The sequence below is a fragment of the Colossoma macropomum genome, unplaced genomic scaffold (assembly GCF_904425465.1).
Source record: "Colossoma macropomum unplaced genomic scaffold, Colossoma_macropomum, whole genome shotgun sequence".
NCBI classification, from domain to species: domain Eukaryota; kingdom Metazoa; phylum Chordata; class Actinopteri; order Characiformes; family Serrasalmidae; genus Colossoma; species Colossoma macropomum.
The window spans coordinates 10,001,260-10,014,394 of record NW_023494807.1 but is presented as its reverse complement, the minus strand read 5'-3'; the positions used below and the strand labels follow the sequence as shown (position 1 = coordinate 10,014,394).

General features: G+C 39.7%; 1 protein-coding gene across 6 annotated transcripts in view; it reads right to left on the bottom strand.

Moving 5' to 3' along the window:
* Positions 1–13,135, bottom strand: part of dock10 (dedicator of cytokinesis 10) — a 192,414-nt gene that overhangs the window by 21,151 nt on the left and 158,128 nt on the right. For all 6 annotated transcript variants that reach the window (XM_036555809.1, XM_036555807.1, XM_036555812.1 and 3 more), the window contains exons 39-45: positions 10,705–10,806; positions 8,150–8,259; positions 7,077–7,195; positions 5,557–5,694; positions 4,503–4,685; positions 2,344–2,454; positions 1,096–1,311 (exon numbers count right to left, since the gene is read on the bottom strand). In XM_036555809.1, coding sequence (XP_036411702.1) covers positions 1,096–1,311; positions 2,344–2,454; positions 4,503–4,685; positions 5,557–5,694; positions 7,077–7,195; positions 8,150–8,259; positions 10,705–10,806 — 979 coding nt within the window. The remainder of the gene's footprint in view (positions 1–1,095; positions 1,312–2,343; positions 2,455–4,502; positions 4,686–5,556; positions 5,695–7,076; positions 7,196–8,149; positions 8,260–10,704; positions 10,807–13,135) is intronic.

Genomic DNA, 13,135 nt, shown 5'->3' with positions numbered 1-13,135 from the left:
TCTTTGGTTGTGCACTAGAGGCTAATACACCTGTCAAGAAATGGAAGCTTGTATCCCACCGATTAGCATGGTGCTAACTGCAGGCCTAAATATTGACACACATGACACAGAAATTGTTAAGTAATCTCTAATAGATTATATTCTGTGGTTTCTGTCACCGTTTATCTGACATTTACCGCCTGTAGTTCATTTTTATGTTGTAGAATCATTAGGCTTGCATTATTTATTTATTTATTTTTTGTAAATATTGTGATTTCATTTTAAAGTTTTGGTTGAAAACAAACAGGCTTCCCTTCTCCCCCCATCACTCAATGCGATGCTAGTCAGCCCAGGCTGACGTAACAGCAGACATAACAGATCTGGCAGTTGCCGCTTTCCTCCGAGTGTGTTCAGCTGTCCAATGACGTTGTGTGAGCGGCAGTTCGAAAAGATGCAGTGGTGCTTCACAGGTCTCAGAGGAAACCTGTGCTAGCCTTTACCCTCCTAGCGCTCTTGGTACTGTGGGACTGGGGGAGTCCTAACTAACTTGGGGAAAAATACCACTAAAAAACAGAAAACAAACAGGCTAAGATCTTGAAATGCCAAAAACAAAACTGTCCAATCAGTATTTTCTTTCCTGTGCGGTATAGGTAGATATGGCAAAGTGAGCCCTCCCATTGGTTATGACTGCAGTACTAAAGGCCTTACTAGTTAGATTAACTCTCAGTATAATAAGGAATTGACAGAGGAATCAACCAATCATGTTTTGCAATGGATGGGACCAATTCTGTGAGAAAAATGTTGTTAGGAATGTAAAACAGCGGCAGCAGCTCTATGTCAGGACACTTTACTGAAATAGTCACCGTAACACTGATACATACGAGCTCAGATATATGATCATGTCTGTTACAAGCTTCAGAAAAAACTCATGGAATGTCTTTTATAAGCCGCAAATGTCTGTGTTTTTAATCTAGAACAGCCAAAACCTGTTCATTTGCAGGAATGTTAGCCATTTCTTGCCTGAACTGAAGACCCAGCTCTAATAGTCACATATCTTCCTGTTTTTGGCAGCTAAACCGTGAGGCTTCTCAACTCATGTGATTGGCTGCCTCCTACCTCAGACAGGTCTCCATTGCGGACGTGGATCTTGGCCATGCTCTCCAGCCAGGTGCGCCGGAGCTCAGGAGTGCTGGCATAGGAGTTGGCCAGGCTGTACTGCAGGTCCACTAACATCTCCGGATCCTTCTCGTGTTCCTTCATCTGTGAGGTGGCCATCAGGACGGTGCGGATCCGTTTCGTCAGGTCCTTTACCTCCGCTGGGAACGATGTGCTCTGACCAGGCAAAAAAAAAAAGACCCCACTTCCACTTTCATTTGACCATTTCTAAAGATATTTGAATATCTAGAAGAGTTGAACAATATTTGGGTAGGAGGTCAAAAATTTGGCAGCTCACAGAGGTTTACATTTGAAAACATGTAATATTGAAAAAATAGCCAAAGGAAAACTGCTTGTCATTGGGCTTGAGAGGCTGCCCCTTCAGATGAGCTAATGGGGTCATGCCAACAGTAACGCCGAGTCCCATTTCATATTTTTACCCCTACCCCTTGTTTTCGAGCGTCGCCTTGCAGAGGTAGGGGTTAAAATCTTCCCTGTGAAATGAGACCCTCATATAAAAAGAGCATTACTTCATTAACAGCTACTAGCGCTGCTCACTTTTATAGGCTGCTCTCCATTATACACTGAAACAACATTAAACTAAAATAATACGATGGTTATCGTAATTTTTAACAGAGAAATTTTCTCAGTTGTGGGTTTATTTGGTTGCTAGCTCAGTCATTTTGCCGGTTTTTCTCTTTTTCTCATAACACTCTGTTTGGAGTCTCTGAAAAACCTCCGTTTGGAAGGCCATGTAGCCCTAACACTTCACCCTACCCCTCTATCTCAACAAGAATCGGGATACGCTCAGGGCTAAGTGGTAGGTACAAGGGGTAAAATGGGATTGGGCCTAGAACTAACCGGTGCACTAGTAGATAGCGATGACTTGTGCGCGTTTACTGGTTTTCATTTTGGTAATGCTAGTTAGCCTAGATACAGTGATGCTATCTCTGGCCTCTGAATCACATCCTTAATATAATATTTTATATTGAGTCTTAAATATGAGCAAAACTGTCACACTTTACAGTCCTGTCAAAACTGAATTGATTTTCCACACAAAAACTCAAACAGTGATTTCAATATTTAATATTGGCACCTGGAACGCTTAATTAAGTTCTCGCTCACAACACTAATTTCTACTGTTAAGTGAGTAAGAGTTAAGCTAGCTGCTGCCTTCCATCAAAACATGGTTAAGCCACATGCACATACCCTCAGTGGAGCGTCTCCATTGGCGAAGTTGTTGATGATGGCCAGGGACTGCTGAAAACGCGATCCTCCAATACCTGCATCCGCAATCAGCTGACTCACTGCCTTGATGACCTGAAAGAAGAAAATAAGGAGAAATAAAAAAACATTATGATTTTTGAATATAAATACATCTTTTTACCTATAAAAGAAGACATTTCACAAAAGCAGTCTGGAGCTATGACGCTAACAAGTTGCTAAACTTTTCACTTTAATGAAATGTGGCACATTTTATGTTTTATTAGTTTTCTTATATGTTACATTTAGCAAATGACCCCTGTGTCCTCTGTAGGGGATGTGTTACTCATTTCCGCTCACAAAAACAACAAAACATGTAATTTGACCAGGGAGTGTTCAAACCTTTGCATACGACTGTACAGAAACAGCGCACATCTATGTATAATGTAGGCCTGTATAACTATACCCCTTCGGTTGAGCGGTGATAAATTTTAGCTGAAAGGATGAAAATATGTCTGGAATGCAGCCTAATTAACAGCTAGATGAGTTCCACCTCCACACCACGTTGCAGCGAATCAACACAAAACAGACAGACGCACTGAAACGAGCCAGTGGAGCAAACAGTGAATAGATGATTGATGGCCCAATAAAAGCCAAGCACGGTTAAACAGTTATGCCGCAGTGAGAGTCAGTGACCATCTCCATCAATCACTGTCAGTCAGTCAGAGATGTTTCTGAATGCATGAAAGTAGAAACACAAGCTTTGTGAAAATAATGTCTGTGTATCACGAACTTTCCTCGGTTTCTCTGAGGAGGAGGCAGCTGTGAAAATGGCACAACCATACAAGCACGCCGAGCAAAATGATGTACCTTCAGATGCACTTACGCCACACTACTGCACTAGTAGAAGAAGGTAGAGTCATATGACATGGACTTGAGTCCAACTCACACACACATCTTCTAAGCCACTTATCCTTCTGGGTCACAGGGGGAGCTGGAGCCTATCCCAGCAGTCATTGGGTGAAAGTCAGGATACACCCTGGACAGGTTGCCACTCCATTGCAGGCAGACAGACAGACATACACATTCCCACTAGGGGCAATTTAGAGTGTCCAACTGGCCTGACAGCATGTCTTTAGACTGTGGGAGGAAACCCACTCAGACATGGGGAGAACATGCAAACTCCACACAGAAAGGACCCTGGTTGCCCAGCCGGGGACTCGAACCGAGGCCCTTCTTGCTGTGAGGCGACAGTGCTACCTACTGTGCCAATGCGCCCTCACTCAGCACTTAAACTCCAGCCTTACAGGAGAAACTGACCAGGCGAACTGACCATTTTCCTCATGGTAGTAAAACTAAAGAAGCACATCTCTCTGTATCTGACCAATTTTAACAGATTCTGCAGGTAAAAGAAGCGCAGCATTCACTTTTTATTTGCCAGCTTCATATTGGAATTTGCTGTTCCACCTGAAATGGTGCAGCGAAAAAAGTCAACTTCAGCTTCGTACATTAACCATCATTTTGCTGTCTTTTCTGTAAACTTTGTTCAGCTCAGTCGTTTTGGTTTCTGTTGTCCTCTAAATTTAACTCAAACTAGTGGCTGTTTTTAGTTGGCTGAGCTAGGTTTTATTTTAATCCTGGGTGCTGAATGTTCCCAGAAATCATCGAAAATAATATTTAAATGTAAAGTTTTTCTTTAAATTAAGTTCAATAGTACTTTAAAATTCTTTTCGTGTGTAGCCGCACTACTCTTTGTGTATACAGTCTGCCTGTCATGGTTATCTGTGAATGGATTTTGTATTTTAGCTGTAAGAGTAAAAAAAATAATAATGAATCTACAACCATACACTACTAACATGCTGTCATTAAAAGGCTATAGTACTGTTACCATTATTCAGTGCTGTGGCCTTCAATTAGCTGAAGAATTCATACTGACTTGTTTAGGACTTTTTATTGACTTGGGACTTGACTTGAGACTCATCTTCACCGACTCAGGACTTGAATCGAAGCTCAACTATCTTGACTTGAGTATAAAGACTTACTTGTTACTTGCGACTCAGTGACTTGTTCCTACCTCTGATAATTAGTGTGCTCTCATTTTTTTAAATCTGAAATTTTGGGTTTGGTTTGAAAATAAATGCTGACCCTTGATCCCTCAGACTGACCTGCAGGTGGGAGCGGACGATGGACTTGCCCTTGGTGTAGTCAAAGTTCTTCCTCATGAGGAAGTAGAGCAGAGCAGAGGCCTCTGTCTGAGTGCTGCTGGAGCGATGATTACAGCACTTTAAAATCTCATAGCACAGACAGCCACACAGGTCAGCTTTACCCTGAAAAAACATGCAGGGGAACTAGATAGAGAGAGAGAGAGAGAGAGAGAGAGAGAGAAAAAGAGAGAGAAAGAGTGAGAGAGAGAGAGAGAGGGAAAGAGAAGGAGAGAGAGAGAGAGAGAGGGAAAGAGAAGGAGAGAGAGGGCGAGAGAGAGGGAAAGAGAAGGAGAGAGAGAGAGAGAGAGACAGAGAGAGAGAGAGAGAGGGAAAGAGAAGGAGAGAGAGAGAGAGAGGTTATTTCTCCTCAGAATGCACAATTAGGTTTTTAGCATTTAAACTTGTTTGTCGCACCTTTGTAGAGGGGTGACCGGTATGGTACACAGTCCAGGTGGGTATTTAAACAAAAAGAAAAGGAAAAAAGAAGAAAAGAAAAGAGGGCTGGAAAAAACAAAAGAGAGAAACTGCCCCAAAACTAAAAACTACAAGAAGGCTTGAGCTACAAACGGCTCCAAGCCATACAAAAGGTGTTTGCTCCACTAAGAGCATAACATAAAGTCTACCTTCCTCTCATAATTACAGAGGAAGTAAGTTTTGTTTTCTGATTATGTTTTATTTCTAGATCAGCTGTTGTTTGAACACGCTGCTTTCAGCATCCCCTTTGTTTGCCCATTTTCCTGCCTTTTTATTTCCAACTCCTTGAGGTGTTTTTCCCATTGTCGCCTGTGCTTCCTGGTGGCGCAGCGGGAACTCCACAGACTGCCGATCAGTACATCTGCATTTTGAGCCTGGCTCTGGGTCACCTCAACTCCAACGTGCCAAATTCACACTCCATTGCCTCAAATTCACTTAACACCCTTTCTCACACCTCTCTGCTGTCCCGTAACAGATTCCTGGTTCTTCGGCAAGAGAATGTACAATGTTAGAGAGAAGACTCTAATATATGTGTGTTTACCTTCTGTATGAAAAGGCGCAGAGCAGCGAAGACGTGTCTGAGAGTGGTGGTGGACTGGTTGATCTGGAAGAAGAGCAGGTACGTGTCGAAGACTTTCTTCATCAGGGAGTTCTGACCTTCGTCCTGCAGCAGCTGTTTCTGTAGGAGGAGGAGAGATGAGGATAAGGACTGGATACTTATTTATTACAAAAACAATATTAATAGCTACTATGGTTTTAACAGTGCATCAATGCATTGGGATACATCGGTCTGGCAGAGGTGATTCAATGGCATCAGCTTTGAAAGGTTAACCTCTATTACAGTTGAATATAATAACATGTATGTATTATCATTAAAAGGAAATATTTTAATTGTATATTCAGGTTGTGTAAGTAGTTACAACAGTCATAGATGTGTACTCAGTGAATTTTTAAAAATAATTCTCAATTATGTTATTAAAACCTGAGATTACATGATACACAATCACTTCAAAAAGAATTGGAATCTAATAAAACTTCTGTGAGGTCAGATTTCATAATTGTTACCTATGTATTTTTCCATAACTGTAACTAAATATTAAAGGGCCCATATCTTCTGTTTAATCCTTAGAGGCCACTAATAAAGCTTAAATAGGTCTATGTACCAAACAGAGTTGTAATTCTTTGTGGTCATCTTCCAACCTTTTGAACCAGTCTTTAAGACTAATATTTCGTTGTTGTTGGAATAAAACCTTGCATCTCCAATATGGTAACTTTACAGGTGCATGAAAAAACATACTTTACTTTTAATGTAAGTCAATGGAAACAGACTTTTTACTAAGTCATTTTGGGCTGTTTCTTTTAGTCCAATCCAAGAAATTTACACACAATGTAAAGGACAACAGACATTTTCAAATTATGTCAAGGACAAAAATGGAGATACAAGGTTTTGTTCTGACAGCAGAAATATGTAAATGATCTGTGTTCTGACTGGCTGCCCCTACATTCAAAAAGCAAACTCCTTATAACTGAAACACTCCTTGTAATATCAGTGTGCTACACTGCTATAGGCGTACGTGGATATATGTAAATGCTCTGGTTTTTATTTTTGATGTCACAAAAGCAGCTTATATTCCATATATGGACTGTGTGGACTGGCACAAACACAATATTTTGAAACTTTAACAATACTCCTTTAAGTGAGAGAATGTTGTTGGTTTTACAGGATATGGTCCCTTTAAAACTTTTAACCCATTTACATAAGCAGCACACACAAATGTCCAACCTGGTCTCATTCAAGAGTAAGAGTCAGTAAGTGTTACAGCAGTGAAATCGCCAAACTGTGCTAAACTTTTCCAAGAACAGAACATCCCTACTGAAGATGACTGACAGTACTTTTTCCTTCCACCAGGTGGCACTGTACATCCACCATAAAGGCCTGACCAGCTCTACAGAGGCTCAACCTTCATCCACTCACTGAGCTACATTCTACAGTTCCATTCACAACCGCTAGCACATCAATTATAGTATCTCTGCAGTTGGAGTGAATGTGACCTTACTGACCTTGTGGTGATGCACGAACAGTTCCAGAACATCAAGCACAGTGAGGGCCACCTCTGTGGAGAGATTGGCCTCGATGTCTGTCGGACTGAAGGTGCTGTCATTTTCAGGCGCATTTCCATCTGATACAAATGTACAAAACATTAAATGGAAACAGATCTTTAATGTGTTTATCAAGTTTTAATGAAAACTCTGCACATTTATTACTGTTGTTATTGTAAGCAGTAACAAAGCCTGTTAAAGGAATACTCCAGTGGTTTTCATTTTCATATGTATATGCCACTTATATGATTGAAAATCATAGACATTAATTTCCCCTGAGAAAAGCTACTGACTCAAATGACAACTTTGAATAGAATTTAATGGGAAGGTGTATTTGTTGGACTCCATTATAAGACTGCTCAGAGTTTTTATGTTGCTGCTTTTTTTTAATTTTTTCAAATGTCAAATTTATTGTCTGTCATTTCACAGATTTTTCAAAATTCTGTGCATAGTTAAATGTTTAAGATGTAAACAGTCATTCAGAGCGGTTTGGTGTGAATTGCTCTGTTCTAGAGAAACCGAGTCAGAATTGTTCACAGTGGTGGTGATAGGAACCAGACGTCCACCTCTAAAAGCTCCCTCACAGAAAGTTATTACATGAAATTGTTATACAATAATTTTGGTTTTGGCCTAAAATGTATTTTTAAAATACATACAGGTTGGTGCAAGAAAAAATAGTCCCCAAAGAAACTAATTTGTTCAGACTTATCGCTATTTTACTATCATCAACATTCCATATAAACTCAGAAGACTCGTGTGGGTTCACTGGTGGTTTAGATGCTAAATAATATGCCTATATTTGTGTTGTAGTTATTGCGACCCCTGCTTCCCATCACCACCACTGTAAAGACATCTGAGTCTCTACAATCAGCCATTTCACACCAAACCACTCTGAATGACTCTGTTTGAATCTCAATCACTTAATTGTGTAGAAGTTTTGAAAAACTGATGGAATTCCAGACCAGCCTTTAAGTTTCAGCGACATTCTTCATTTGTATTTATGTGTTGGGTGCATGTTGCCTAAAGACGTTTACCTGTTTCCATCATCTGCAGCAATTTGGGGTTGGTTAAGGCATTCTTGCCCCGAATGATGGGCATGGTCTGTGAACGAGCATGTCTGTGCCCATCCTGACTTGACAGCATCCTGGACACGGAGAGCAAATAAATATATAAAAGACATAACAAGGAGGCTCGTTTCAGTCTTAAGGAGATGCTAATGTGGCCAACAAAAAACTACAGACAAATTGAACGTAGCAAGAATGAGACACTGTTAGCTCATTAGCACCTTTGGCCCAGTACCTTTTTAACCTTAATGAACGGTTTTGAAAAGCTCTTCTATTAAACCATTATATATTACATGTGAAAGCTGACTGAGATGCGCTATTTGCCTTGACGTTGCTCTTTAGGTAAACACGTTTTACAGCCTGCCAAGGCAGATTTTGTCAAGTGGCATTTGTTTTGGTAGAGATATCTAGTTTTTTATAGGGTCAAATCAATGTATTGAAAAACCTTGGAAACGGCCCTATATATCCAGGGCCCTATGTTCCCCAAGCTCTGTGTTCCCTCTTTGTGATTTTGTTCCCATGGAAACAACTCTACATTGCCGTGACCCCATATTTCAGCCCCAGGTTGCCTCATTCATGTTTCCTTGAGTTCTTTAGGAGCAGGATTTTCCCAGCTATCACTGAGGCAAAAGTCATTTAATCTATTAATTAATATTTCAAATCTATGACATTTAATTTTACCACTTTTAAACTTGGCTTGATGGAGTAAATCAACTTCCTAGCTAGCTAGCCAAGAGCTACACAACTAGCCACAAAAAAGGAGGGCAATGCACCACAATTCAACCAGACAAAAGCAATAGTTCAAAAAGTATAGGATGTGCAGTACAGGCTTTCTCCAGTCTGACTTCACAAGAAAGATTTGCATTACAAGATTTGCTTAGCTAAATAATTAGCTAACTGAGGCTAATACAGCCAAGGGCAAGTGTGTTCTGACTGAAAACTTTGTTGTTCCCGTATCACCTAATCATGACCTTCGGGACCCTTTTAAAGGTTTCCTTAATTGAGTTATGATGTATCATATAAGGAGCTAAGAGAACCTAGGCCCCTGGGAACACAGGGCCTTGGGAATATAGGGCCCTGGAAACATAGGACCTTGGGAATATGAATATAGGGCGTTGGGAATATAGGGCTTTGGGAATATAAGGTCCTAGGAATATAGGGCTTTGCAAATACAAGGCCCTGGGAATATAATGCATTGGCAATGTATGGCCCTAGGAGTACAGGACCTTGGGAATATAGGGCCTTGGATATATAGAGCCCTGGGAACAAAGGACCCTGGATATATAGCATCTTGAGAACATAGAACCTTGGAAATATAGGGCCTTGAGAATATAGCACCCTGGGAATACAGGACCTTGGAAATATAGGGCCTTGAGAATATAGCACCCTGGGAATACAGGACCTTGGAAACATAGGGCCTTGGGAATACAGGGCCCGAGAATATAGGACAGTGGTAATATAGGACCATGGGACCATAGGGCCTTGGGAATATATTTGTTGTCAGCTGTTTACATGAACACCTTCATTTGTTGTTCTCTCCACACAGGCTACATCTGGTTGACAAAGACATTGTTTTTAGCATATTAGCTGTTTTAACACAAAAGGGGGTTCCATTTACACATATAGAAGGAATACAAAGTCACAGAGACCGGCCATTCACAAGAGACTACACACAGCAGGTCAGGGGAGACGGCCATGCTGGATACAGACAAAATGGCTGCCACACTGTGTCACAGGATAACTCTGTAAATTTGAGGACATTAGCACAGCTGTGATGAAAAAATGATGAACCAAAATGTTTCACAGAGGACAAATGATGTGTGTTCTGTGAGCTAAGATATCGCCAGGATTATTTATCTTATATTATTTATATTATATTATTAACAAACTACATACTGTAGCAATTACATGCTATATAAGTGACTAATTTTTCATTTATTTTTAAAAAAATTATTAGGGACGTAACAGTACAGAGTATTGTCTTGAATTGTATTGCAGCATATTGTATCATTGTGTCATGGCTAGAATGTTAGCCATGGCTAAGGCGTTAGCTTGGGGCTAAGATATTAGCATGTCTACCTTTTTTAATATATGTTAAAATATATATTTTAAGAAAATACCTCCACCTATATTTGAGAACATATTGCAATATAAATAATGTATTTATATATGACTGAATCTATTACAAAGCATTTGTCATATATTTTCTTTGGCATAATACTATAGTTTTATAACGGTGAATGCTTTAATAAATTGAAAATGGGAACATCAACATTTTAACATGAGGCACTTTCCTTATTTTGGCTTTACTGAAAAATGTGTTCAATCATTTGTACAGTATCATATGGAAACGTACAGTTCTTGTGAAAAATGCTAAAGACTCCTGAACCTGTGAAAATACTTTTACTAGATTTGTTGCTAACAGAAAAATGCTAATAGCCACAGAAGAATGCTAATGTTACTCTGTTTAGTCCATACAGTTAAAGAATTGATGGGAATAGTAGGCCTGGGGGGGCGTTGTTTACCATTGGGGCAGGAGCCCTGAGGACTGGGAGGAAGCATTCGAACCCTTCAGTGTGCCAGTGCCCTGCGTGGCCTGCGCCAGCTTAACCGCAGCTGCTAACTTCCTGTGCACAACGACCCAATCACAGCAAGGAGTTAAGGGCATCGTCATCATCCTCACGCTTTTCATCACGTCTGAAGCAGCCGGGCGGTCAAAAACGAAGAACTTGATGCCAAGCTAGCAGGCCAGCATTCAGAGAAGGTCAAGGTTCGCGCTGGTTGTTACTATGTTAGTGCATCGTTACCCTGAAGCGCTAAGCAAATGTTAGTGCAAGGATGCAATCAAGCATCTTATTTGATGCTAGCTGTGTCCTGCTGGCGTGTGTGTGCTAGCAAATGAATTTTAATTTCATATCAGAGCCCTACAGTAAGCGCTGTATTTGTTTTGGAAGATGGTTTGAGAGACAAACGATGGAGAGAGGGACTGAATGGAATGAGGAGAAAGCTGTTTGTCTAAACATGAGATGGAGATGAGGAAGCAAAGCCATGCGAGACACGCAAACATGCCCACACACAGGTTCCGACAATGCATGACCATTTTATATCAACATCAAATAGCATTTATTTCACATTAACAGTACAATCAAAGCAGGATTCCTAGTCAGGGTAGGTGATGTAGTTTTGATATAGGCTGAAGAGCTATAGAAATGTACTATACACTAACTTATCTAAATATACACTACTATGCAGCTATGAGTACTATGAGTTCCAAAAATGTGTTTTATTAAAACGTGATCAACTCCATGAGCAGAGAATGTGCTTCACATTGCACACTATGCAGAACAAAGTGGGGAGAGTATTGCATTTGTTGCATCACATTTGCTCACACTTGAAACAGAACATGTGAAAAATCAATAAGCTACCAGAGAGAGAGAGAGAGAGAGAAAGAGAGAGACATTAATGTGTCAATAAATGGAGTAGTAGAGGGGAGGAAAACATATAACAATAGAGAACATCTACTGTCTACACTATAAATCAATCCTCTCTCTTTCACACACGCACATTTATTTTTATTCGTTATTATGTCAGGATATGAGTCCCCTATGGATTATACAGCTGCACTCAAAATTATTCAACCGGTCAGGATGTGCAAATTCAATGTTTATGAAGACCCAGACAATTTTTACACTACCTGTGTATTAACTGAGTGACCTATTCAAATTGATAGTGAAAATGTATTATGTCATATTATATATATTATAATACAGCCATGTCAAAATGATTCAACCTCTATTCAATATTGCGGTTTTTTAAATCACTGCTAGTCTATGAGGCTACAAAATTGTGCTACAACACAATCAAGCCCTTAGAAACTCTACAAAGACAGTTAATTTGCTTCAGCTGTGATACATATATAAATCCCAGCCATGCATGTGTTCAAGCCCAGCAGCAAACATGGAAAAAAGGAGGATTGCCCCAAAAAGACAATGGATGCAAGAAGATATCTGAGTGCAGCTGTAAATACACAGGGCTGGGCAAGATGACAATATATATCATTACTGTGATGAATTACATCACAACACAACAAGCATTTTTTGGGTACATTGTGTATATTGTCAGTACTTAAAGAACACTGACCTACTGCATGTTTCATAACAAAGAGAGCACCATTAATCCTGTTTAACTGGAATTAGTGCAGCGCTGTATGTGAAATATTGCATAAATTCATTGTTTTTATTGTCTTTAGTGTTTTTAAATGTTGTACCCCTGGTTCTTTTTTGTCTGTTCCAACTTTTAGATGTCAGAAAAAAAAATACAAAAAAATATTATATACACTATTATGATATTATATTTTCAATGTATCACCGGCAAGTTTCTGTAACGGATATCACCACATGGGCTTGGACAAACTTTTTGTGAATAAACACTTCATTGCTGCATCCACAAATGCAAGTTAAGGCTGTACTGTGCAAAGTGAGAGTCACATATCAACAATGTCCAGAAACGCTGCCAACTTCTCTGGGCTCAAACTCATGTGAAGTAGATGACTTTTTTGGAATGTGTTGAAGGAATCAAATTTGGAATGTGTGTGTGTGTGTGTGTGTGTAATTTTCAGCACCCCTGGTCAAACTGCATGTTTTATTGATATTCTAACTAAATGTAAATATGTAAATAAGTTAAATCAACCTCTATAGAGAACACACTTTCACATTTTAATGCACAGTTACAATAAATTTAACATTAAGGGAGAATAAAACAATGTGCAAAAGTTATGGCACATTTTACATATTGTATACTAAAACATGCAGAAAAATGGCATATTTAAGTTCCCAATAGAGGACCTTTTTTCATGTAAAAAAACCAAAACGTCATTCGACCAGTGGTGTTGAAACATTTGCATGACTGTAAGTCCCTGTTTGTAATAAGACTTTTCTAAGCCCCACCCTAATCTTA